Below are 27,928 nucleotides of genomic sequence, written 5' to 3' on the forward strand. Positions count from 1 at the left end.
ATTTATCACTTAATAGCATTTGTTTTGTTATTCATGATTATTTATTCTAGATAATCCTACCAGGTCTACAATTTGCTTAATTAAAAATCTGGTCTCTAGATATGTACTTTAAAAACTGCCTGGACTTCCTGTATTTTCCTTCCCCCTTCCCTACTCACCTCTCTTCCTATCTTATATTAAAGCAGAATATCTCCCTAATATATATATATATATATATATATATATATATATATATTTGAGTGGGCTCAGGGTATGGGTCAATGGGTAAAGTGCCTGTCACCAAGCACAGGGACTACAGTTGAGATGCTTACCACCCGTGTAAAGGCTGGGTATAGGAACAAACATCTGCAATCCTAGTACTGCAGATCAGAGATGGGCAGGTCACTGACCAACCAGTGAGCTCCAGATTCAGAAAGTAACCTTGTCTACAAAAACAAGATGGAGAGGGGAATGGGCATATGATGCCATCCTCTGCCCTGGAGCAAAAAGTAATTGCTAGGTGCTGGAAGAGAGACAGTTTTCTCTAAGACTGTAGCCACTGGTAAGGTAACCATGTTCAGTGGAGGAAAACAAATCCAAAAATGTATGGACAGCACACTTCATCTTGAAAAGTTTCATGATAGCAAATGCCTTTAATCCCAGCACTTGGGAAGCAGAGGTAGGCAGATAGATCTCAATGGATTAAAGTCCAGCCTGGTCTACAAAGGAAGTTCAAGACAGTCAGGGCCGCACAGTGAGACCCTGTCTCAACCGTACAAAGGAACACAACATTTGGGGGATACGGAAGGGCATGTAGATCTGGGAAGAGTTGAGAGAATAGGGTGAATATGCTCAAAACACATACAAAACTCAAAATTCTCCAAGAACTAATAAAGAATGGATCAGCAACGGCCTTTGGCACTGTGGGGAATCCAGAGAAACATTCTGCATGGATGAGTTCCTGATGACAGAATGCAGGGCTGGCCTATCTCCAAAGAAAGGGAGAAAATTGGGCTCCAAGTTCTTTAAGAAAAAATGAAAGATGCTCAAAAAACTTAACCCATGGAGCTCAAGTGGACATGGCACAAGGGACACATGAGGTTTCTATAGGACACTCAAGAGAACAACACTGTCCAGGTTAGGAAGTTTACAAGTGTTCCAGGAAACATTCATGAGGAAATAAATGTCAGTCACACTGGCTTTATCCTAAAGTAATGATGGAAAAGACCTTTGATTTGCAAATCTTTAGTTTACAGTTTTCTGTGCTGGTAAAAAATTAAAAGGAGGGCGATTAGGAAAGATTTCTAAAGTCAACCCCTGGGCTACACACACACACACACACACACACACACACACACACACACACACACACACACACACACTCGCACACACACGCACACACATACCTTGAGTTACAAACTGGTCAAGCACAGTTTCAGGAACAAGTGTTGACGGCAGTAGGGTCTGAATCTCAATGCTGCCCACCGAGGCAGCCACCTGTGAACCAGGCAGGGTATTTTACTCATTAATGTTGTAGCGTGGAAAATGAAACAAATAGCAGATATGCAAAATATCCTTCAGAAAGCAGGTTTTAACTGAATTTTCTAGGTAACACAACCACAAAACACTTTAAATCTTGAGTTACTGCTAGTTCCCAGATAATGGCATTTTCTCTGACCTCTTATAGGAATTGTTACAATGTCATCCTAAGCCAGTAACTCAAAAGAGCCAAGTTTTGATTTGAAGCCTGATTACAATGTACGTTTCTGATATAAGCTGACAGGGCTCTGGCCAGCTTGAACAGGGCTCTAGCAGGTCTTGCCCTCCTCCCCACTTCCCTCTGCTTTGCTCAAAGCCATTAGATGACATTCCTAAAGCTAGCCACCAAGCTCTACTCCCTTATTTGGCTACATCCTCCTCCTCCTGAGGCTGACTATTAAGGTCTAGCTACCAAACTATTGCAGTCCAGGAAACAAGAGCCTTCTAATTAACATGCCCACCTAATTAACACGGGGGTTTCCCACTTATAAATCTTAAAAGCCACCACTTCCTACCTGCCAGGACTGTCTCCTCTCCTTTGTCTTTTGGAACAAATATCCCTGCCCCTCTCTTCCCTTCTCTGCCCTCATCTTCTATCTCCTGTCTTTGTCTCGTATTCCTTGGTCCTCTTAGGCAAATAAGTCTCCTTTGTGCTGTGAGAACTTGGGGGTCCTGAGCCAATACTTTTTCTTTCATAAGCAACTTATGGCTCTCACTGTCAAAATGTTGGAAGACTTAAGATACATACTTATTTATATATATACATATATATATATATATATACTAAAGTTTATTGATTTTAGATTCTTACATTTCTCCCTCTCTCTCTCTCTCTCTCTCTCTCTCTCTCTCTCTGTGTGTGTGTGTGTGTGTGTGGTGTTTTGCCTCCATATATGTCTGTTTACCATCTGTGTGCCTGGTGAACATGGAACACAGAAGAAGGTGTTGGATTCCTAGGAAATGGAATAAACTGAACCTAAATCCTTCACAAGATTAACAAGTGCTATTAACTGCTGAGCCATTTCTCCAGCTCCCATTTTCTTTTATTTATAATAAGATAGTTTGTTTTTGATGTCTCAAATTATACACTTAAGTTTTAATAAAACCTATAAAAATCAGTGTAAATGCTGGAGGGATGGATGATTCAGAATTTAAAAGCACTTAATCTTCTTCAAGAGAACCCAAGTCCCTAGCACCCACACTGCTCACAACAACCTATAACTTCATGCCCCGGAGACCTGACACCCTGTCTCCCATCTGCAGAGAGCATACATGTGGTGAACAGACAAACAAACATGTGAAAACAAACAAACCGTACACATAAAGTAGAGGAAAACTTGCAGATCTAGATTTTTTTTTTAATCAGTGAAGTATTAAAATTTTTTTATATTTTGCCTCATATCAGAAAAGAACTTTAAAAAAAAAAAACGGCTTGGCAAAATGCTGACACTGTGTTTCAGAATAAATGTTTTAAAAAACATTAGACCTAGTAGAAATGCTGTACAAAGCAAACACAAATTCACTAAGAGGTTTACAGATGGGCTGTGACCTCCTGAAATTGGATGTTCTCAGGCTCCTGCGCTCTGCACTTCTATGTGAAAGTGCCCTTTCCAGGAAGTAAGACACCTCTTGTTCTTGCCATCATTTTTTCTCCATGAAAATACACAAAGGATCCATATCTGGGGAGGCCCGTGTCAGTGTGTACACATGACATAGGGCATCAACAGAACTGAGAAGTCAGCATTGTTGCTGGTGCAATACCACCAGGTCATATCTGTACACTAGATGTACTTATTCCTAAAATATATCACCTTTGACTTAAATTGATAAACACCAAAGCAAATATTAAGATTGTTTTCATTTATAGTTTCTAATAATAATAAAGATATGAACTTGAAGAAATTCACAGCAATTACATCTATATATACTTAATAAATGTCCCTTTCAACATTATGAAAGACATTATCTTTCCCCTTAAGTAACTATCATGGTTCTGACAACAGTAAGTGAGAAAATGCTGAAGCCAAAAACAGAATTTAAGTACAAGAAGCCTTCTGAAGGAATGTTTCATGTAAATAAGTCACTCATAGACAAGTACTAAATCCATTATTTTGTATTAAATTCAGATAATAAGAAAAGTAGCCTAACACTTGCTTATTTAAAAATATATTTGTACAGATAACAGTTGAGAGGCATGTAAAAAAATTGTCAAAGTAATCAAGATAATTACTATGGTTCTAGGAAAAATCAAACACCATGACTAATACTACAACCTCGGCAGCAGTTAAATAATAAATATACCTGCTCCTGTCAAAAGCTCCTTTAGCTATTAAAAAAAAAAAAAGTAAAGAGGACAAGATTAAGGTAACCTAAGCTTAAGGAAGATGCTTTAGAAGTATCTATTTGTTATGTTAGAATTTGCCTCATGTGGCTAAGGAAATCAAAGAGCTTCTTTGTGTGGTAATATGCCTCAAACGTGGACTATGGATGACCTACATTTCCACTGTTCTTTTTAAACATTTTCTTCATTTTAACATGTGGGGTATACTCCTTTTTTAATAAGCGAAAAAGAAAAAGAAAGAAAGAAAACATGTATTAAGCTGAACTGTTCTACTTCATGAAAAAATATTAGTAAAACACATGTAAGAGATATTTAATTATATTTAATATTCTGTACTGATCCAAAAATCTCCTCCTTTTGACTAAAAGTTCAAATAATAAGTGTTTGATCACGTAAGTGTTTTAGCTGATGCATGCTACTGATTCACACAGCAAGACTCATTCTGGCCCTGGTTCCTCAAGACAATCGATTTGCTGTCAGCCGAGTCCATAACCCATAGTCTCAGTCTACAATTGGCAGGATAAACACTATTCAATAGGAAACCCTCACATGCATGTGTAGTGAGACAGAGCTATCTGCCTCCGTTTGAGAGCAGATGCTTTCTTTTCCAGACTTTCCTGAACCCAATGAAAGCTTCAGCTAGATTAAGACTTCTGTCCACCCCCATGTGGAGGTGGTGGGAGATGGTTCACTTAAACACCATGCTTAGTCAGTCCTGCCTTCTTCCTAGTAAATAAGCCTCATTCTTACTCCTTCCCGCTTTAAGCAGGAAACCTAAGTGGGAGTCACAGATCTATCCTCTTCCAACAATAAACCCATTTAATTCATTCATAATTTCCTTGGTTCATTAAAATGGTCTCAGTACAAAACTACAACTACGCATATCTAGTCAAACTGCATGCATGCCAGAACAGGTGCAGGTGCAAGACAACACAAAAGTGTCAATTTTCTTACAACATTAATAGATTTAAAAAATGTTCCTGTAACTTGATTACATAGTTCTTAAGTATGAATTCTGTAGATGACATCGTGCCAAAATGTCAAAAGTTTAGATGCACCCAGTAGGCTTTTCCCTGATTTTCACGTCTGTTTGTGATATACCCTGATATCTTCCACTGATGTTCCTTAATAAGACAAGCTGAGTCCTCTTTAAGCTGATGGTATATATGATTCTCACCTTATTATCTGGCTTAAGTTACAGAAGACAATAGAGAAGAGACAGATTGTGGTACTTAAAACCACCATCTTATAACTGACCTAACTTCTTGTAGTCACCGTTGTAAGAATCTAGGGAGGGGAAAAAAGAGATGGTGATGAAAGCATACAGACTTTTAGACAGAAAGCAAGTAAACTCTGAGGATCCAATATGCAGAGTGATGACTACAGTTAATAGTAATGTGATTTTCTGTTGGCATAATGTTCTTGTGGACTGTGTACAGTTTACCTTTGTTTATTCAAATGTTTATTTCTCTACCCCGCTATCTGGTTTCAATCTGGACATTGCATTGTGCTCTTTAATCTATGTATCTCCTGTCTCAAGTTTGTGTAAATGTGGCACCATTAGTTCTGTGTTGCCAATAAAAACCAACTAGCCAATGCTAAGCAATAACAGAAAATAGGGTGGGACATCCTGGTGAGTGAGGAGAGAGAAAGAAAGAAGAGGATGGAAACACAAGGAGAAAACTTCCAGGAGAAATTAACTAGGCCTAGCAGATGATTTAAAAAGCAAATATAAACTGGGTGTGGTGGCACATGTCTGTAATCTCAGCACTTGGGAAGCAGAGGCAGGTGGATCGCTGTGAGTTCAAGACCAGCCTGGTCTACAAAGCGAGTCCGGGACAGCCAAGGCTACACAGAGACCCTGTCTTACAAAACCAAAAAGAAAAAAAGAAAGCCAATAGAATGTGGGAAATCTGAATGGGAGGAATCTACAGTAACATGGACGTTTAGGATGGAGTAATTACTGTGTAGCATTGTGGTACAGGCTACTTAAACAGATCCTAGTCTCTCTGTGCAGTTATTTGGGTACACATTGCTTAAGGAGTAACCACTGATTTCACTAAAATAATAACTCAATACTAATTTTAATAATCTTTCAACAGTTTTCTTACATCATTTTTGTACACATTTGATAATTTGCTGACAATACACACTGTACACATAGTGAGGGAAGGCTATCATAACCAATGTGACTCTAGTAGTCTTTTTACAATGTACACACATATCAAATCACATCCTAAATTTATACTTCATGAATTTCACCTCAATTAAGTTGGAGAAAACAAATAAAAGATTTGAAATTTTATTTATAAGAACTGAAAACAATGATTCTTTTCTTACAGTGTTTTTGCACACATACTTGAAAGTATCAAAATTATGTTTCAGCATAAGATAAATAGCAACAATTAAAAGCATTCCTTTGAAATAGCAGAGAGAGAGAGAGAGAGAGAGAGAGAGGGAGGGAGAGAGAGAGAGAGAGAGAGAGAGAGAGAGAGAGAGAGAGAGAGAGAGAGAAACAATATAAAAAATAATGTTTGTGTGAATATCCCTAGGAGGCCTGCCTGCCTGTTTGCCTTCCTTCCTTCCTTCCTTCCTTCCTAAGGGAGGAGTGGGTCTGGGAGTGGGCTGTTGAGGGAGGAAGAGTGGATCTGGGGAAGAAAAGAGGTGGGGGAGGGACTGGGGAGAGAAAGATGAACCCATATTCAGAAATTACTTCATCTGCATTGTACTTTTTTAAAACCAAAAGACTTCACTGGACACTTTAATTGTTAAGATTAGCAAAAACAAAGCCTTGTGTGTTTAGGGCTGACAGTGGCAGAGCACCTGGTCACATGGTCAATGCCCTGTAGGGCTGCTCAGTGGCCGAGCACCTGGGTGCATGGTCAGTGCCCTGTAGGGCTGCTCAGTGAACAAGCACCTGGTCGCATGGTCAGTGCCCTGTAGGGCTGCTCAGTGGCACAGCACCTGGTTGCATGGTCAGTGCCCTGTAGGGCTGCTCAGTGGCAGAGCACCTGGTCGCATGGTCAGTGCCCTGTAGGGCGGCTCAGTGGCAGAGCACCTGGTCGCATGGTCAGTGCCCTGTAGGGCTGCTCAGTGGCAGAGCACCTGGTTGCATGGTCAGTGCCCTGTAGGGCTGCTCAGTGGCAGAGCACCTGGTTGCATGGTCAATGCCCTGTAGGGCTGCTCAGTGGCAGAGCACCTGGTTGCATGGTCAGTGCCCTGTAGGGCTGCTCAGTGAACAAGCACCTGGTTGCATGGTCAATGCCCTGTAGGGCTGCTCAGTGGCAGAGCACCTGGTTGCATGGTCAGTGCCCTGTAGGGCTGCTCAGTGAACAAGCACCTGGTTGCATGGTCAGTGCCCTGTAGGGCTGACAGTGGCATAGCACCTGGTCGCATGGTCAGTGCCCTGTAGGGCTGCTCAGTGAACGAGCACCTGGTCGCATGGTCAGTGCCATGTAGGGCGGTTCAGTGGCACAGCACCTGGTTGCATGGTCAGTGCCCTGTAGGGCTGCTCAGTGGCAGAGCACCTGGTTGCATGGTCAGTGCCCTGTAGGGCTGCTCAGTGGCAGAGCACCTGGTTGCATGGTCAATGCCCTGGTTTACTCTTCACCTGACAAGAGAACCTGAGTATTTTCTTTGTCAAAGCAACTATATAATGAACCTCATGATTTTATTCCATGAAAATCATTACTAGTGCTTAAATTGCTGTTTAATTTTTAAATATAAAGGGAAAATGATTTATAGGATACATATCTAGCCACATTTGAAAAACATGGCAAAATATGAGATATAAAAACTTCAGTGAGAATGCAGAGTCCACATGTTCATTTTTATAAATTGATACCCTTATGCCCAAGAGCAGAAAAGCTTCATAATTTATTATCATCAATTTTAATAACTTACACCAAGAAGTTTAAATCACTCCAACTGGATTGTATATAAGAAGCAGAAATCTCAGAAACATCATTAAAGGATGAACCGGGGATGAGAGAAGATCTATGCCTCTCTGACTAGAATGACTACTCGCAAGCAGAGACTAGCAGTATGACTGAGTTGTATTCCTCATGCTGCACTGCATATGGCGCAAGAGTGTACATGTCCCTGTATTTACCCTACCCTGCTCTCAATCAGCCTCATGACCTTGAGGTACATGCCTAACTTTCAGTGTGAAAAGGGTACCACCACCACATAATGTAGACTGAACATCCTAGTCTATTTGCATAAAAAATGAGTAGCCAGGCATGGCAAACACAGAAAGCACCAACAGAGAGAATTTTTTTCACTTCCAAATTGATCATCCATTTCTTTAAGTATTAGCACTTTATAGTACTGACTATAAATCTATAGTAACTTAGCTTAAAAATATTAAGTGACAAGTAAAGAGAAATATGAAATATTTTGAAAATAACATGCAAACGTGCATGCGTACATAATGTCTTATAGAATAAGGAGGCTAAAGTGAATAGCCTATTCTTATTAGCTATCACATTCATTCTAATGCTGTATAATGAAATTATTATATTATAAAACAGTATGCAGATATCATTAACTATCAAGATTTAAGTTTTGTTAGTAAATATTAATTTTTATACTTCCCAAACTAACCAACCACACATAGGCACACCTATGACCTATGTTAACAATGCTTAAGTAACACACGCCATTTGTATCTTCCTTCTTCCCAAAACACCAGACTTAGTTTTTGCACGACCTATAAATAGTTGAAATTTATTTAAAACAAGGATAGTTATTTCTTTTATACCCTTTTTACTGAAGTCGTGTCACTGATGTCATACAGATGTCATCCAAGATTTTTAAGGCAAAGTATTTCTCCTCTGAAGCCTCTTGACCCATTCCATACACACACTATTCCATGCATAGAACCATTGTTAATGCCCCGGCAAATGTCAGTGGTATTTTCCTAGTATCAGTTGCAATGGTCCATGTCATTTCACTATGCTGAAAAGTTTTCACATGTTAATTTTATAAAGCATAACTTACTCCTTTCACGCCCAAAGAAGGCTCAGCTTACAGTAAGCTGTATTTTGAATTCAAACTCCAAAATCTAACATCACACACTTTCTGAATGTTTTAATATATAACAATATGCAGTCGTTTTCCAAGCTAAGCTTTACATACAGTCTTAGCTAGTTTTAACTCTTGTGAGTACCGAACCTAAGACACATCTGAATATATCAGCCACTTACATATGTGTATAGAAGTGTCAGAAGGAAGGACATGATCCTGCAAATGACCACTTCATAAACAAAAACAATATTCAATCATCCTTACAATGCAACCTGTTTGCACCTGGACTATTTAACACATAGGACATTTGTGGTCAACAACCAGAGCCATCACCTCTATCTGCATGGCTGCTACTGGTTTAGGTAATGGGTCTTACTCTATCTCTCAATTTTTCATTTGTAACACAGTGTTAACAAGAATTATTCAGTGTTTTTTTCCTCCAAGACAAGGATGGCTCATAAATTAAACTTTTCAAATATTTAAATGAACTAAAAATCAGACTTATTTAAATTTCTGTTACACATGAAGAATATGTTTTTGAAAATGAATCACATTTTTGTGTTATTTATTCTGACAAAAGATAAAACAAATTTTAAAGCAATAGCAAACCAAGTCTTGGTCATAAAGCTGTGTTGCATTTGTGGTTTAACCATGCATAAATACCTATTTGGTGAATTTTTGAGGGAAAAGAAATGGTTTCAGGAGGAAAAGTATGCTGTATCTGTGACCCAGTTAAATAGAGACTACAATGAGGTACTACTTATTTACTAGGACAATGCCTCAGGAAAACTAGGACACTGCTTACTCTATCTGCACTGTAGACAATATACAGGCCCAACACTTACAAGTGCTGAAGGGAAAAAAAAAAAAGCCTGAAATGCCTCATCTGCCCGATGCTCCTGGGGCGCAGCCAGCAGAACCAGCAGAGCAGCAGCAGGGCAGAACCAGCAGAGGCAGCAGAGGCAGCAGAGGCAGCAGAAGACTGCTGGACCACAGGAACATTCAGGTTCCTAAGGCACATCTATCAGAGCTAACACCAAGGACAGCCACATGGCTCAAGGACAGCAAGGAACACCATCAACAAGAGCCAGGGCAATATGGCACCACAGAGCCCAGCTATCCTTCTACAGCAAGCGCTGGAGATCCTAACACAGGCAAAGGACAAGAGAGTGACCCAAACACCAACCTTACAAAGAAGATAGAGGCCTTAAAGGAGGAATCAAATAAATCCTTTCAAGAAATAAAGGAAAACACAATTAAACAGGTGAAAGAAATGAATAAAACTGTTCAAGACCAGAAAATGGAAGTAGAAAACAAACTGTAAAAACGAACAAATTGAGAGAATCCTAGAGATAGAAAATCTAGAGAAAAGAACAGGAACAAAAGACACAAGCATCCCCAACAGATTATAAGAGATCAGGCATAGAAGACATGATAGTAGAAATCGATACATCAGTCAAGGAAAATGCTAAATCTAAAAATTTCCTGACACAGAACACCTAGGAAACCTGGGATACTATGAAAAAAATAACCTAACCAAAGAACAATACAAATAGAAGAAGGCAAAGAGTCACAGCTCCAAGGACTAGAAAATATTTTCAATAAAATCATACAAAAACCATTCCCCAACCCAAAAACAGAGATGCTTATAAACATACAAGATGCTAACAAAACACCCACTATATTGGACCAGAAAAGGAAATCTTCCCACCACTTAATAATCAAAACACTAAATGCACAGACCAAAGACAGAATACTGAACGCTGCAGAAGAAAAAAGGCCAAGAAACATATAAAAGCAGACCTAACAGAATTACACTCGACTTTTCAACAGAGACTCTAAAACCTAGAAGGGCCTGGACAGATATATTGCAGCCATTAAGAGACCACAGATGCCAACCTAGATTACTATACCCAACAAAGCTCTCAGTCACTGTAGATGATGAAAACAAAATATTACAAGATGAAACCATATTTAAGCAATATCAATCCATAAGTCTATTCCTACAGAAAATACTAGAAGGAAAACTCCAACCCAAGGAGGTTATCTACATCCAAGAAAACAGAAGAAATAAATAATTCCATACCAGAATAAAACAAAAGTGAGGTGAGCGTGCGCATACACACACACACACACACACACACACACACACACACACACACACACAAACCCAGCAATATCAAAATAACAGGAATTAACAATCATTGGTCATTAATATCTCTCAACACCAATTTCCAATAAAAAGATACAGGCTAACAGAATGGATGTGAAAACAGGATCTATCATTCTGCTACGTACAAAAAACAAACCTCAAGAACAAAGATAAACATTACCTCAGAGTAAAGAGCTGGAAAAATGTTTTCCAAGTAAACAAACTCAAGGAACAAGCTGCATTCTAATATCTAATAAAACACACTTTCAACCAAAATTAATCACAAGAGATGGGAAGGACACTTCATACTCAACAAGGGAAAAGTCCACCAAGATAACATCTCAATTCTGAACAACTATACCCCAAATGCAAGGGTACCCACATTCATAAAAGAAAAATTACTACAGCTTAATTCACTCATAGAACTCTACACATTAGTAGTAAGAGACTTCAACACTCCTGTCTCACCAATGGACAGAGAGACAATGAAACTAACAGACATAATGAATCAAACGGACCTAACATATCTGCAGAACATTCCATCCGAACATAAAAGAATATACCTTCTTATCAGTACCTTATAAAACCTTCTACAACATTCACCGACCATATAGTTAGTCAAAAAGCAAGTCTCCAGAGATACAAGAAAATTAAAATAATACCTTGGATCAGACCACCATGGATTAAAGCTGGAACTTGGTAATAGAAACAACAGAAAGCCTACAAACTCATGAAAACTGCACAACTTTCTACACAATGACCACTGGATCAGGGAAGTAAGAAAGAAATTAACGATGTCCTAAAATTCAGTGAAAATGAAGGAACAACATGCTGAAACTTATGGGACACAATGAGGGCAGTGCTAAGGGGAAATTCATAGTACTAAGTGCCTTCAAAAAGAAAGTGGAGAGATCTCATACTAGCAATTTAAAAGCATATCTGAAAGGTCTAGAACAAAAAGAAGGAAACACACCCAAGAGGAGTAGACAGCAGAAAATAATCAAACTCAGAGCTGATATCAATAACTAAGAAACAAAGGAAACAATACAAAGAATCAACAAAACCAAGAGTTGGTTCTTTGAGAAAATCAACAAGATAGACGGTCCCTTAGCTAAACTAATCAAAATGCAGAGACAATATCCAAATTAACAAAATTAGAAATGAAAAAGGGGACATAACAATGGGCACTGACAAAATCCAAAGAATCATTAGGTCTTACTTCAAAAGCCTGTACCCCCAAAACGTGGAAAATCTAAACGAAATTGACAATTTTCTTGATAGATGCTGGGTAAACCAGCCTCAGAAAGACAGACATGGTGTGCATTCACTTATAAGTGAACGTTAGCTATAATGAGCAAGATAACCAATAACCATGCTAATCCGAAAGTCTGAAAGATGCCAAGGAGGGCCCAAGGGAAGATGCTTAAATTGCACACAGAAGAGGAAAAAACAAAAACAAAAACAAAACAACAAAAAAAGAGCAAAACAAAAAAGCCCAGGCATCTGACGTAGATAACGGGAGGGAGCTGCGTGGGAGATGGGTAGGGACGGTAACAAGGCTGGGGACCAGGTGTGGGGAGAGTGAAGTGGGGTGAGAGGGACTGGGGGTTGGTAGGAGGGAGAGGACATGGAAGAGAATGAAAACCTGTGGGGGACGGGGCTAGAGAGATGGCTCAGTGGTTAAGAGCGCCGCCTGCTCTTCCAAAGGTCCTGAGTTCAATTCCCAGCAACCACATGGTGGCTCACAACCATCTGTAATGTGATCTGACGCCCTCTTCTGGCCTGCAGGTGTATGTGCAGGCAGAACACTGTATATGTAATAAATAAATAAATCTTTATAAAAAAGAAAGAAAGAAAGAAAACCTGTGGGGGAGCATCTCTGGGACAGAAGAGGCCACTGGGAGTGTATGAGAGTGGTCCTTGCTGAAATCCCTAACAGCAGAGGACAGGGAGCCTGAACTAGCCACCTGAAAACAGACGGGACTTCCAGCAGAGGAAGGGGGTCACCAATCCACCCACAAAACCTCTGACCCAAACTTATTCTGGAGGAAGGTTGCAAATAATATCATCTAGGAAAGATACTGCTATTGTAACCACCAACTGACAGCAGATACAAACGCCCGCAGGGAGTCTGTGTGAGAGTGGGACCACCAACAGTCAGGGAGTACTGACCTTCACTGCTCAACTACTACTGTTAGAAATAGGACATGGGAGCTGTTGCCCTCAGTTCTATGCCCACTGGTGACTCCATAACTAAACAGTCACAACAACCCTAGTTAAATTAAAAGGGTCATGAAATAAAAGCAAAAGACATGAATCTGGGAAAGGGACTGGTAGGGAGGAAGAGAGCTTGATTGGGACATGAGGTCGGTAAGAGAGGGCAAGGAGTGAGAACAACTAAGTGCTTTATATTCATGTCTGAGACCGTTAAATAACAATCTTACTAAAAATAATTTCTAAACTTCAATTATTTCATTAGCACATTTTATATATTATTTTTATTAATAGTATATATGTGTATGAGTGTGGGCACGCACGTGTCATGGCACCTACGTGGAGATCAGAGGACAGCTCTTGACAGTTAGCTTTCTCCTTCCACTGTGAGAGCCAAGGCTCAAACTCAGGTCATCAAGCTTGCACAGTCTCTGAGCCATCTGGCCAGCCCACTATACAGCAAGCAACCAAGCACAAAGAAGTTAAGGACTGTTATGTAATTTAGATACTGAAGGCCCCCAAGGCTCGTACTGAAGCCTGGTCCCCAGCCCACAGTGCTACTGGGAAGGGACAGCAGAGCCCTTAGGATGTAGGACTCGTGGGAGAACTTTAGATCACTGGGCACGCCCTGGACATGAAAATCACAGCTCTTTTCAGTGTCTTTTCTCAGTGTCCTTTTAAATTAAATTTTCAAATATTTAAATAAACTAAAAATCTGTTTTATTTAAATTTGTGTTACACATGAAAACATTTTTTCTTCTCATGCTGTCAGAAGATGAGCAGCCTTCCTGTATCACACAGTGCACATCCATGGTAGTATGCTGTATAATCACAGGCCCAAAGCAGTAACAGGGAAGACCGTGGACTGAAACAGAGGTACCAAACCTTACAGACTACAAAACAAAATAAGCCTCTCTTCCTTTTGGGTTGATTATTTTGAGTATTTTGCAACATCAATACACTGCTAAGCACGTAAAGGTACTTCCATTTAAATAAGGATCATAGTAAATTCAGTTCTTCCAAAGCTAGTCTCAGAAATCCAGTGCTTTAAGCTATGATATTTATATGTTAATATAAACCAAAAACTACAAATTTGATTTTTCTTTCAGTACCAAGGTCTTCCTACATATGATAAATACAAATCTAATAACACAAAATAGCTAACACACAGAGATTATCATTTACATAGTACCCCCTTCAACAAAGAATTAAAGCGTTTACAGCTTGTCTCAGGGGTCGAATCTCTAATTTCCTTCCAATGCTCCTGTGCTAAAGGCTTTCTCCCCAGTGCAGCCCTTCTGAGGTGAGGCCCTTGAGAGACAATCAGATCTCAAGGGCTCTGACTTCATCAATGGATTAACACATTAAAAGTTTCATAGTTTAGTTAATCATGGGTAGGTTGATGGAAACTTTAAGAGTTATGGTCTTGTTAGAGGAAGCAGACGAAGGATGGCTTTGAAGGATACATTGGACCCCAGTGCCTCCTCTAAACACCAGGAGGTGAACACACATGCTTCCCTGTATGATGCTCTGCCTCTCTACAGACAGGCCTAGAAACAATGAAGCCACGTCACCAATGCTCAGCTCTGAGACTGTGAACTTCAATATACCATTCCTACCTGCGGCTGATTTTCACAGCATCTAGTCACAGGACTAAAAGTTTACTAGCAGGGTTCTGCTACAGTCTTGTGAAAACTGGATCATTTCAGGAAACTCACTTTGAAGCATATACTGATGTTGTCCTAGTGATTTTTCAATTGAATCAATTAATACAACTCATTTTGGCATTTAATCATAATATTTCTCTTGCTGAATGAAAGATACTTGCTGAACTAAGGTCCATAAAAATATCTTTACATTTAAGCTTGGAAAGTATGACATCTAGTGGGAACAGGGTAATTATCTTATTTTTCCACATCAAGGTCTAGTTTAGCACTACATACAACTCTTTTTTTCTTTTTAGTCTAACAAAAAAAAAAGAGGGAAAAAGGAAAAAGGACAATATAGGAGGTAAATCTGATTAATGTCTATATAACTGTTAATATATATATATATATATATATATATATATATATACATATTATATATTTAAACTTCTAAAAACAGAGGTACCAAACCTTTTCTTTCCTAATAGATTCTACAACACAATCATTATCAGCAAGTACGTGAAAAGTTAATATGTTTCACAATTTAGAAGAAGTGCCTTTCATATGCTTTGGCAAAAATGAGGACCAGCATTTGCTATTAGGAAGAAAGCCACATATGCAAAAATAAGGACATGTAAGTACACACAGATTTCCACTACTTGGAATGCCAGCCCTGCCTCTCACAGTGCTCTTAGGTAGAAAAGCAAAAAGATGTCTACCACACACAGAAAACAGAACATAGTGAACAGAATATTTTACGTAAATGCAGTGCAGGAATCTTTTCAGAATGCACTTTCTAAAACCATTATAATCCTAATGTTAAACTTATAGCCAATATTTCTCACTATTATGCAAATTCAAATTTATTCAGAGACTCAAAATGAAACACTTCTGTGGCCTTCTCAATTACCATTGTTTCTGAGGTGGAAAGAGAGCTTGGCTCCTGATCCTGAACAGATGTCCCCGAGGGAGCCCTCCAAAACTTGAATGAGTCATCTAAACCTGTGACAACAGAGAACAGTTAATATAACAACTAACAGAACGCAAACTCCTTAAGGAAACCCACCATGAACTAACGGATGCGGACTTTCACTGTGTTCAAGAATCACTCAGAGGCTGTTGGTGCAGTTCCCTGAGAGCATCTGTTCCAGGGACTCTCGCACCCTGCAGCAGAGGGAAACTGTAAATGCACACTCCTGGTGGACACCCAGAAGACTGCAATGCAGACGTGCTTAAGAGCCATGTCAGGAGTGACAGTGACTCGCAAAGTCAGAACAACTCAACAACTCACTTTTCTAATAAAGATGTCACTTATAAAGGTAAAGAGCTTCATCAAATGCTACTTCCAATTCCTTCAAAAAGGAAATAGAAATGTGAATTATGGATTTAAATAAATATAAATTCACATTTAAACAATTAAAAGCAATGCAATTTCCTGATTTCGGTTTACTCATCATGTGTATGTGTGTGTGTGTGTGTGTTTGTATACATACATGTGTATATATGTGTGTGTATATATATACATCTGTATATATATATTTGCATACAGATATATAAACAAGTCTTATTTATAGTTACATACACATATACACTTATTAGACAGTGAATAAATGTATATATTTTGAGAGGCTTTATACTTTTATTAAACCTTCTATGTTAAGATTATAAAACATTATACTTAAATATTAATTTTGAAATTTAAACAATTTATGTTAAATAGATATTCATTTTATAAGATCTAAGTAGGGTTTATGCATTAATATGTAATATGTAGTTATTAGAAAATAAATCCAAAATTATCTACCAAAAAAAGCAAAAGGGTTTCAGCAAAATGTTCTGATAATTCAAGATACACCAAAAATAAGTAGATTTTTAAGACTTTTAGTTAGAAAATAACTCATTCATAAGAAAGGTAGGGGGAAAAACTATAGAATATCAAGGGATAAATATTCTGAAAAAGTCTAAGCTTTTACTAGAGAAAAAAAAGCTATAAACTTTACTGAAGGTCATAAAATAACTTATAAAACATTAATAAGATGCCAAACATGGTTGCCATGAAGAATTTATAACACAGCATAATGTTTGAGCAATGTTTAGAGAAATGGAGACTAAAAAAAACTGTGCATAAAATATATAAAATAAACATCACATAGCAAAAAAATGATGGTAAGAATAAAACATATCAAGGGTATTCTCGGAGTTATAGGACTAGAGATAATTTTTCCTGTGTACCTTTTATTATTTTCCAAATGTTCTTGAGTAAACACATGTGGTTTTGCATGTGTAGATGGTAGGTATGACTGGGAAGTCAGAGTTTGGTGTCTTCCGTAATTGCTTTTAATACTTTATATGTTAAGGTAGGGTCTTTCTCATGAACACAAAGCTTGTCACGCTGACTAAGCTGGTTAGGCGCTGGCCCTGGGCGTTACACTCTGTACACCCTACCTTGCATGTCTCTGGGCGTTGAGGGTCCAAGCTTCAGTCTCCCACTTGTTTTAATCACTTACTCATCTCCCAGACCCCTTAACATCATTTTAAAGAAGTTATATTTGTAATAACCATTATAATAATGATAATGATAATAATAAAGGTAATGCACTTGCCATTTAAATCACTGTATTCTGAAGTTTCAGTAAAAGTAGAAAAATTAAAATCAAACATATATCTTCCTACGTAACAATGTTGCACCATCTGAGTCAAATGTTCATAGAAATGGCAGTGATATAAAAGGGCCTGAAGTGCAGGTCTTCCTACAAGTGACAGGCCAGAATCCTCATCGTGCACACAGGGGCCCTGCGGGGAGACAGAAGACAGGGACTGACTTAGCAAGCCATTTCCTTGTTCTCTCTGCATCTCCCTGCTAAGGCAAACGTGTCTCAGCTCCTACCACAGTCCTTCTAGTACGGCTGCGTAGACTACAACAGAAAGTGCTTCACTTTACTGGTCTCTGCTGCGTACATTTCCTCTGACAGAGGCTGATCAACTCTACCTCCTAACGGGTCAATTCATAAAAATGCTTCTACGAAATGATCATTCTCAACCAAGTAATTACACGCTTAAGCACAAATACAACAATAGTGTCTTTAAAGCAACACACAATAGCATAAGAATTATAAATACCTGCAATAATGTAGTCAAAGTAATAGTTTAATATTAAATAATAGTAATAATTTTTAAATGCTTCTACTTATCAGTGAGTTGGCAAAAATAAACAATTTAAATATAGACGTCTAGAAGATACAACAGGAGAATGGCATCAGAAGGCTATGCTTAGCCATCATGGTCAATTACAAGCAATGTGGTTCCTCATTTATTTATAAATTATTCTGTGACTGAAAACCCAGTGCCTCATCTATGGTAGGTGAGTGCTCTACCACTACTGCCCAAATGTGGTCCTTTAATGCATGACTTTACTAAACTACGGTGGGTGAGTTATCTGTCCAAAAAAAAAAAAAAAAAAAAAAAATTAAATAGTAACTTTACTGTCACCACTACAAAATGTTTAAAGCAAATTATAATATGTTTATCTGCACATGATAAAGACAAGAGACATGCAACAACTCCAAAACATCACAAGCCAACACCTTTGTCACTCAGAAAGAATTAACAAGCTAAATGATAATTGTGGTTTTATTAAGGCAGGCTAGGGGTGTAGTTCAGCAATAAAGCACTCACCTACCACAGAAAGCCCTGAGTTTGATCCCTAGAAGTAAAAACAAAGAAATACAACAAAACATCTCTCAAAGCTTAACTCTAACTTAACTCCAGCTACTTAACAAAACTCAGTCAATAAAACAAAATCACTAGAGTAACATAAATATATTATCTAAGGATAATTAATTTTACTTTGCATTTACTAATCATGTAAAATTATTTAATTCATTTTATTAATTATGTCTATGTAATTGCCTTCTCTATCATAGTCAGAATGCTAAATTCATAAATATTTACCAAGAACAGGTAAAGAAATGTAAGTTGTATAAATCATGACAACAGCAAAAATAACTATTCAGAGCTCTTCACAAACTATCTGCTGAGTCCTTAGCCCATCAAAGGCCTAGTGGATGGATGGTGGAGCAGCTGGCAGGAGGATCGGCCACAGGCCTCCATCTTCTGAGGCCCTGCTTTTCTATCTCAAAAGCAGTGGTAAAGTGAGAAGTGAGAAATGTTGTCTATAACAATTCTAGCAAGTATTCTCTAAATTATAAAATAACAAATATAATCTAACCAAATCATACTTGTTATTTTTAAAATAAATTCTTAAACATTATTTTTCTAATCTTTTTAAGAAGATAAACTAAATTTAAAAAACAAAGATAGTGAAAGATATAATTAATAATTAAATTCTAAATTAGATTATCCATAAAAATAATACCTAAGAAGGTGGTATAAATCTAATTATGACACAGAAACTTGGTAAAATTAACCCAAGAGGCCTGATATGGATTCATTTCTGGAACACAAAATATAACAATGTTAATTGGTTTTCTAACCCTGACTATACATAGGTCAAGTTCAAAGAAGAACAGAGGTTATGCTGGCCCATGGTTTCAGAGGCTTCAGCAGGGTGTGGCTAGCCCCATTGAGTTTAGGTCTGTGGCTAAACAGAAACATCGTAACAGAAGAGTAAAGCAGATGAGCGCTGGCCACCTCAGGACAGCCAGGAATCAGAAGAGCAAGAAGGACCCAGACCAGGCACGTCCACCATGTACAAAATGTGCCCCAGGGCCTTGCCCCAGACTTCCTGCACTCAACCTCAGTTCCCAGCACCACAATGCTCCACGGTGCAGCACCCAGCAGCAACCCACCAGCACATAACCATTGGGGGCATTTATGATCAAAACCCTAACACATAAAAAGAAAGGTCATTTTTTAAAAAATTTTTTCAAAAAAAAAAAAAGAATTTTACTTTTTTTTACATTTGTGAAATTTTATTCTTTTTTAATTTATTTATTCAGATTTCAACGCAACTGTTTTCCCCTCACTTGTATCCTCCCGCTCCTCCCTCTTTCACCCTATTTCTCTCCCCTAGGTCTGTAACAGAAGGGGACCTCCTCCCCCACCATATATATGGTCACAGCCTATTAAGCCTCATCCTGGTAGCCTGCTTATCCTTTCACTGAGTGCCACCAGGCCTCCCCACCAAGGGGAAGTGGTCAAATATGGGGCAACAGAGTTCATGTCAGAGTCAGTGGCCACTCTCTACACAACTGCGGAGGATGTTCTGTCCCTTGGCTACATCTGAGTAGGGTTCATGTACTGTCTTTGGTTGGTGCAGTAGCTTGGGCAGACCACGCCCCCCCCCCCAGGTCCAGATCCACCAATCATGATGTTCTTCTTGTAGGAGAAAGGTCATTTTTAAAAAATAAATAGTAAAAAAGAAATTGAGACGAGCCAAAAATTATAGAATAGCCAAGTCCTCAAGTAAAGAGCTTAATGAGTGATCAGTGGAAAAAAATTAAGACAAAATTCTAGAAAACCACAAATAAAATATGATGGAAGTCGGGTGTAGTGACACACACCTGTAATCCCAGCACTTGGGAGGCAGAGGCAGGTGGATCACTGTGAGTTCGAGGCCAGTCTGATCTATCAATTAGTCCAGGACAGCCAGGGCTACACAGAGAAACCCTGTCTCAAAAAACCAAAACCAAACCAAAACAAAAAGATGAAAAAAAAATGATGGAAAGTAAAAGGTGAGAGATAAACAAGAAAACAAAGTGTCAACAGCCCTGGATTATAATCTGCCTTTCTAATGGCTGGTCCCATAATTAGATGGGGTAAAATTCTTAGGAAGAATGGTATTCAACCTAGTGCATAGCTAAACCACCACCCTAGTAAAGCTTCAAAGGGAGTTTTAAATATGCTAGAACTTACAAGGGCTAGGTAAGAATATGATCATTTTAGGGGTGAATACCAGGAAAGGGGGAGCCTAACAAGAGAGGAAAGAAAATTAATAGAAAATTTTGAGCTATAACATGGACTTTCAATGCAGGAAAAATAAACAGGATTTCCAAAAGGGGGAAAATGCCACATAAATTCCTTTGTTTCAATTCTGTGCACTAAGGAATTCTGCCCCTAAGCCCTGGATGGGTCAGCCATGAAAGGTGGATAAGGGGTTTTTAGCCAGAGACCACTTCCTGTCTCTAGTGAAGTAGTGATTTCCAACGTCCAGAATCAATCTGTGGACAAAAGCCTGGTAACAATGCAAACATCACCAAACCCCACAAAGCAACAGTCTAAGTAAAAACTGGCAATGGTTAGCACCAGACGTCAGGGAGAGTAGAAAGACATCACATATCAGGCTTGCCTGTCTTCTCAACGCGGCCCTACGGGACAAGAGGCAACAAAACCAACAAGAGCAAGGGTGCTCACTGACAACAAGAGTTAGCAGTGTCTGCATGGGTCACACAGGAACGAAACAGTGGCACAAGCAAGTGTCAGAGGAATAAACATAATGTTGAAAATATATTACTTAGAAACATGTGGTTGATTCCTGAAGAGTTAAACTCAGGGATAAACTTCTCTGTGTCTGAAGACAAGCAGCGAATATCATTATATATTCTATTGCTTTCTATGGGCATTTGTTACTAGAAATAATCATCACTTCTAAAAATATAAAGAATTACTGCATTAAAACGTTTTAAAAGATACATTTTTATGTGGCTCTCTCTGTGTTTGGGTGCATCTCTATATGTGCTCATGTCCTGTATGTGGGGTACCCACAGAGGACAGAAGAGTAGTGGATCCCTTGGAACAGGAGATACAGGCAGCTGTGTGCTGCCTGATGCTGGTGCTGGGAACTGAACTCACATCCTGTGGAAGAGCAAGAAATGCTTTAAACTGCTAAGCCATCTCTCCAGCCCCTTAAAACCACTTTTAATATTTCAAAAGAAAGTTGCATGAACGGTAATTCATGTGAATTAGACACCATTATTTTTAGCTGACCCTAATCTCCACATGCCAAAGTTTCTCAGTGGTGATGGCACGTAGTCAGCAATGCGGCCATGCCCAGCATATGCACAAAGAAGGCCTGACGCAGGCTTCCCACTGAAGACACATGATTCAATAGCCAGGCCAACAGAGACTTACACTAGCTTGGCTCCACAGAGGCAACTGTAATCGCTCTCTTTTGGTACTGTGAGGAAGTCCACATGATCTAATGGCTTATCTCAAGATGTCTGTGTCATCATCACCCTTGTGCTCAACAGGTGAACTGAGCCTTGGACCTGACGGACCACCAGCTGAATTTCAGGGAACACTCAGCACAGCAGTGTATAAAGAAAAAGCAACTCATAAGTCACCAGGTGCCAATTATAAACATAATTGCAAAGAATGGTGCAGATTAATTATCTCAGAACTCGGCAATTAACTTGAAAATATAGTTCTGCATGAAAAAAATTAGGATATTAATTGTAAGACATATATTTTACTCCTGTAGTCACTGTGCAAATAGACTAGAAGCAAAGAATTACATGTAAGAAGAATAAAAAATGGAATTACTTTGGTAACATATAAAAGTACTATAATATAATCTAAAGACTATAAAAACATGATCCTACAAATATTAAAAATTCATAAAAGCACATGAATTATGACCACCAATAAGATGAGTTCAACAAAAAATGTTTTGTGAAATATTGAAAGTGCTTCATGATGTAACAGTAAAAGATAAAAATACGTGTATTGACTATACAAACATGAAGCATATATATGAATAACTTATAACTAATAATATATACTAATAAGTGCTTCTATTGATCAAAAACATACACACAAAGACTAGCACATGCACAGACACAGAAGCAAGAGAAGTCAAGAACAGGGAGCACATCCATACACCAGACTTCATTTCTAAGCATCACTCATAGGGTTGGGGAGGTAGCTTGTTTGACAGAGTGTTCGACTCGCATGCACAAGGCCCTGGCACCATGTAACCTAGAAATGGTAGGTAGTACAGGCCTGTAGGCCGGAAGGCCATCTGCAGTTACATAAGGAGTTTGAGATTAGCCTAGGTTAGAGACCCTCCCTCAAAATAGAAAATGTTAAAAAACAAAAAACGCCCATATTAGCAATACATGTGTACATACTGCTTCTTCTTTAAAACTTTTTACATGTGTGTGGGTGTTTTGCCTGCATGTATGTTTGGGCACTACATGCATGTCTGATGCCTACAGAGGCCAAAAGACGACATGAGATCCCCTAGAGCGGAAGTTACAGGTGGTTGTGAGCTGTCCTGGGTTCTCTGGAAAAGCAGTAAGTGCTCTTAATTGCTGAGCCATCTCTCCAGCCCCCATACATACATTACTGGAAAGTAATCAGAGACCTGTGAGCAAATACCTGATTCTAGGCTGAGGCCAGAAAACTAAAGGATAACACCTTTCTTCACCAGAAAGTAAGCTTAATGTTCCAACTTTCCAAAGACAAGTCTAAAGGACAAAAGAGTCATCATCAAGGACAGTCTTAGCCAAAGCTAGAATAATCTGATCAACCAAACAAAGAGACAGAGGTGGCAATCTGAGAAACAAACTAAGAGGCCTGGAGTCTATACTAAAGTGGATAAATAAGTGAACAAGCTAGTAGCAGTGAAAAACAGGAAAGCGCTAGAGTCGAATGTAGTGAATATAGAAAGAAATGACATAATTACAAAATCATTAGTAAATGTCATATAATTACTTCAGATAACATTGACAAAGTATCAAAATGTTTCTTAACAATAAAAATAGGCAATCACCAAGAAATCAATCAATATAACCAAAATAATAGAAAAAAGATAAGTCCGAGTACATCATTTCTATGTGTTTTATGAAAAGACTGAAGTATACAAATTTAATCATAAGGAAACAGGTAAGACTAACAGAAAGACATTACAGAATCTGAAGAGCATGCGTCCTTCAAAAAGATTATAGATGTAAAAGAATTAGAAACACGTTCGGATGAAAATAACTAAATGAAAAATGTATTCTAAGTTGGATCCAAGATTGGATTTCCTTTCTCCATAAACAAAAGAAAGGAAATGATCCAGAAGATAGATGTCGGCTAGGTCGTGTGTCAGGTACCCTGAAATCTACCTTTCAGTAGCTTATTTTGATTTGGTTAACTATTAAACAAACATTATATTTATATAAGGTTCTTGGTAGAATTGCATAACATACTATAAAAACTATTATTATCATGTAAGAGAATGTCCTTGTTTTTAAGAAATTCATCCTTCATAATGAAGGGGGAAAGGAACAGTGTGCCTGTGATTCACAGAAAGTAACAAACCTTTAAAAGACACCAGAAAATCAGTTTTGTTTCTGTGATAGACACCATGACCTTAAACAACTTGAGAAAGAGAAGGTTTATCTGGCTTATGGGTTATATAGTCCATTCTGTAGCGAAGCTAAATTCTAGTCACAAACTGAAACAAAGACCATGAGACTATGAGGGAACAGCACCTACTGGCTTAATTCCTGCTCTTGCTCAGCTTGCTTCCTTCTATAACCCTGCCCATCTGCCCACCATGGGCTTGGCCCTCCTCTATCATTTAGCAATCAAAAAATGTGCCCCACCCCCATACACATATTCTCTCTCTCTCTCCTTCTCCTTCTCCCTCCCTCCCTCCCTCTCTCTCCCTCTCTCTCTCTCTTTCTCTCTCTCTCTCTCTCTCTCTCTCTCTCTCTCTCTCTCTCTCTCTCTCTGTCTCTCTCTGTCTCTCTCTCCCCCTCCCTCCCTCCCTCTCCCTCTCTCCCTCTCTCCTTCTCCCTCTCCTCTCCCTCTCTGTCTGTCTGTCTGTCTGTCTGTCTGTCTGTCTATCTATCATCTATCATCTATCTGGTTTTTCAAGACAGGGTTTCTCTTGCAGTCCTGGCTGTCCTAGATTTGCTTTATAGACCATCTATCTATCTATCTATCTATCTATCTATCTATCTATCTACCTACCTACCTACCTACCTATCTACCATCTATCATCTATCATCTATCTGGTTTTTCAAGACAGGGTTTCTTTTGTAGTTCTGGCTGTCCTAGATTTGCTTTGTAGACCAGGCTGCCTCAAACTCACAGAGATCTACCTGCCTCTGCCTCCCAAGTGCTGGAGTTAAAGGCGTGTGCCACCACTGCCCAGCTTAAACACACACTCTTAAGCTATCCTAATGGAGGTAATTCCTTCACTTGAGGCTCCTTCTTCCCAGGTGTGTCAAGTTGACAATCAATAAAGAAACTGTGGTACATTTACACAATACTACTCAGCTATTACAAACAAAGAAATCTTGAAATTTGTAGGCAAATGGACAGAACTAGAAAAAAACCATCCTGACTGAGGTAAACCGGACCCAGAAAGACATGCATGGTTTATACTTACTTATAAGTGGATATTAGCCCAACATAGATGTCCTCTGGGAGACTCCCCCAGTGGAAGATCAGGACAGATACTGGGTCTAGAAGCTGGACTCTGGGCAGAGCACTGAGAGTTGTATCGAAGAGTTGGGGGATGGAAGGACCCAGAGGAGGCAGGGACAGTCAAGGCTGGCAGCACCACCCAAGGACAACGCATGCAGAGAACCTAGACTCCTGCAGCCAGTGGACGACTCGTTCTCCACGTAGGGGGAGGACTGCTGCTGACCCTCCGACATAGGGGAGGACTGCTGCTGACCCTCTGACATGGGGGAGGACTGCTGCTGACCCTCTGACATGGGGGAGGACTGCTGCTGACCCTCTGACAGGCACTCTGGTGCCCACAATTTGATCACTGCCCCTTGGCAGGATGGCCTTGCGGGCACACAGAGGAAAGGATTCAGGCTATCCTGATGAGACCTGATAGGCTGTGGCCAGACAGTGGGGTAGGAGGGCCACCCCTGTCAGAGGTCTAGGGGAAAGGAATAGGTCAGAAGAGGGAGGGAGGGTGGGAACAGGAAGATAAGAGTGAGGGGATAACAATTGAGATGTAATGTGAATAAATTATAAAAAATAAATATAAAAATATTTTTCAAAAGAACAACCATCACACAGACAAGTTAAACCACATATGAAAAATAACACTGGGAAATTTGAGTGAAGAAGTGTGCATGTGCCAATTCAAAGGCCTATTGCAAATGTAGAAAGCAAAGTGAGAACAAGTGTATTACCCTCATAATCTAGTAATAATCTGGTATATTGAAACACATAATAACTCCTTTATACTATTATATTCTTTTCAAGGGAAGAACAACTCTATCATTACAAAAATTCTGCATAAGCCACTAGTAGAATACATAAAACGTTGTAAAATGCCCGTCTTTCCCTAAATCAGGTCATTAGCTCCAGATCATTAAATTTGGTCACTGAATACCCCCAATATGCAAGCACTAAGCAAATGCCATAGGCATGGACATAAACACACACACACACACACACACACACACACACACACACACACGGGGGGGGGGGGCGGGGGAGGGAGAGGGAGGGAGAGAGAGAATATCCACTTCTGACCATTAGATTTCTTGTCATAATCCAGTCTAAGGTTAGTTGTAAACATTGCAGGCACTGGGAACGCTAGTCTTCAAAGTAAACCCAACAACCAAACCAGCCACAAGCAGCTGGGCTGTAGAGCACTAGTGGACAGGCACTGCGTGGCTAGAACCACAATATAATTTCCAGGGCTTCAACACTGATTCTGTTTTCTGGATAGACAGCCTTGATAGTTGGTGTGAATAAAGGTGAGCCGTTATAAACATCATTCTTAAGAGAAATGCCCTAAATTTGAAAGAGCTACAATACGTGAAGATTTCTAGACCAAGAACTGAGCTCTCATTCTCAGCAGGGCTGGCTCCCTAGCCTTTAAGGGAAGGTGGTACGGGCGTTCACTGGAGGCCAAGGGAAGCAGTGTTCACATGCTGTTCATCTGTTCCTCTTCCATCTCTAGCATATTTCTGTATCTATACAGAAAATGGGAGATATTATGATACAAAAGAAAGACTTCCCTTACATAAGGCTAATAACAAAAGTTGTGCTTTGCATACTACTAAGCCAGAAATTCTAAAGCAATGCCATCTCCTCTCCAGTGGAAACTGTTAGAGCACATTTCAAAACATCAAACCTATCTGTGGTAGAGTACTTGCTGCCCAGCATAAGCAAGGCCTTGGTTCAGTCCCCAGAACCATAAGTCCTGAGTCAGCATGAAGCACTGGGGCAATGGCAGCGGGTGGGGCGGGGTGAGCGGGGTGGGTGGGGTAGGGTGGGGTGGGGCGGGGCGGGGTAGGGTGGGGTGGGGTGGGGTAGGGTGGGGCGGGCGAGGCAGGGCAGGGTGGGGCGGGGTAGGGTGGGGCGGGGCGGGGCGGGGCGGGGTAGGGTGGGGTGGGGTAGGGTGGGGCGGGCGAGGCGGGGCGGGGTGGGGCGGGGTAGGGTGGGGCGGGGCGGGGCGGGGCGGGGTAGGGTGGGGTGGGTGAGGCAGGGCAGGGTGGGGTGGGGTGGGGTCCCTCCTCTGAGAAGAATGGGAGAGGGGAATGGGTGAAGAGGGCAGGAGGCTGGGGCTGGGAGAAGAGGAGAAAGGGGGCTTCAATCAGGATGGAAAGTGAATAAATGAATAACTTAATTAATTAAAGAAAAATAATAAACTATGGCCCCAACCTTCAAAAACAAACATTCTAGACAAAAAGACAAATTATATTGGTAAGAAATGAGGAAAAGAAGTAAAAGTAATATGTGGTAAAGAATCCAATTTAATGGTAAAAACAAAACACTAGTGTCTTTCAGAAATTAAAGACTTTAGAACCATTTTCAGAGGATAGCAGGAAGACTCAGAGGGTAAAAGGTCCTGCTGTGTAAGCCGGATGGCCTGAGCCCCACCCCTGCACCTCATAAAAGAAGGAGGGAAAAACAGACTTCACAGACCTGCTTCCATCCTCTCGGCCTGCACTGTGGTGCACACATACACCCACACACATGTGTGCATGCACACATTCACAATGTACACACACACACACACAGACATACATATGCACACACAAGAACGAACACACACACACACACACACACACACACACACACACACACACACACACATACATG

At 39.7% G+C, this 27,928-nt stretch overlaps 1 protein-coding gene across 3 annotated transcripts in view; it reads right to left on the reverse strand.

The window, feature by feature from the left end:
• RTTN (rotatin) overlaps positions 1–27,928 on the reverse strand; it is a 172,622-nt gene that overhangs the window by 48,661 nt on the left and 96,033 nt on the right. For all 3 annotated transcript variants that reach the window (XR_014778421.1, XM_084778023.1, XM_084778024.1), the window contains 3 exons: positions 17,503–17,692; positions 15,810–15,901; positions 1,386–1,476 (listed from right to left, as the gene is read on the reverse strand). Coding sequence is in view for 2 of the 3 variants with exons in the window: in XM_084778023.1 (XP_084634149.1) it covers positions 1,386–1,476; positions 15,810–15,901; positions 17,503–17,692 (373 nt within the window). In the remaining variant the exon portion in view is untranslated. The remainder of the gene's footprint in view (positions 1–1,385; positions 1,477–15,809; positions 15,902–17,502; positions 17,693–27,928) is intronic.

Source organism: Acomys minous (assembly GCF_964271855.1).
Source record: "Acomys minous genome assembly, chromosome: 4".
Lineage (NCBI taxonomy): Eukaryota > Metazoa > Chordata > Mammalia > Rodentia > Muridae > Acomys > Acomys minous.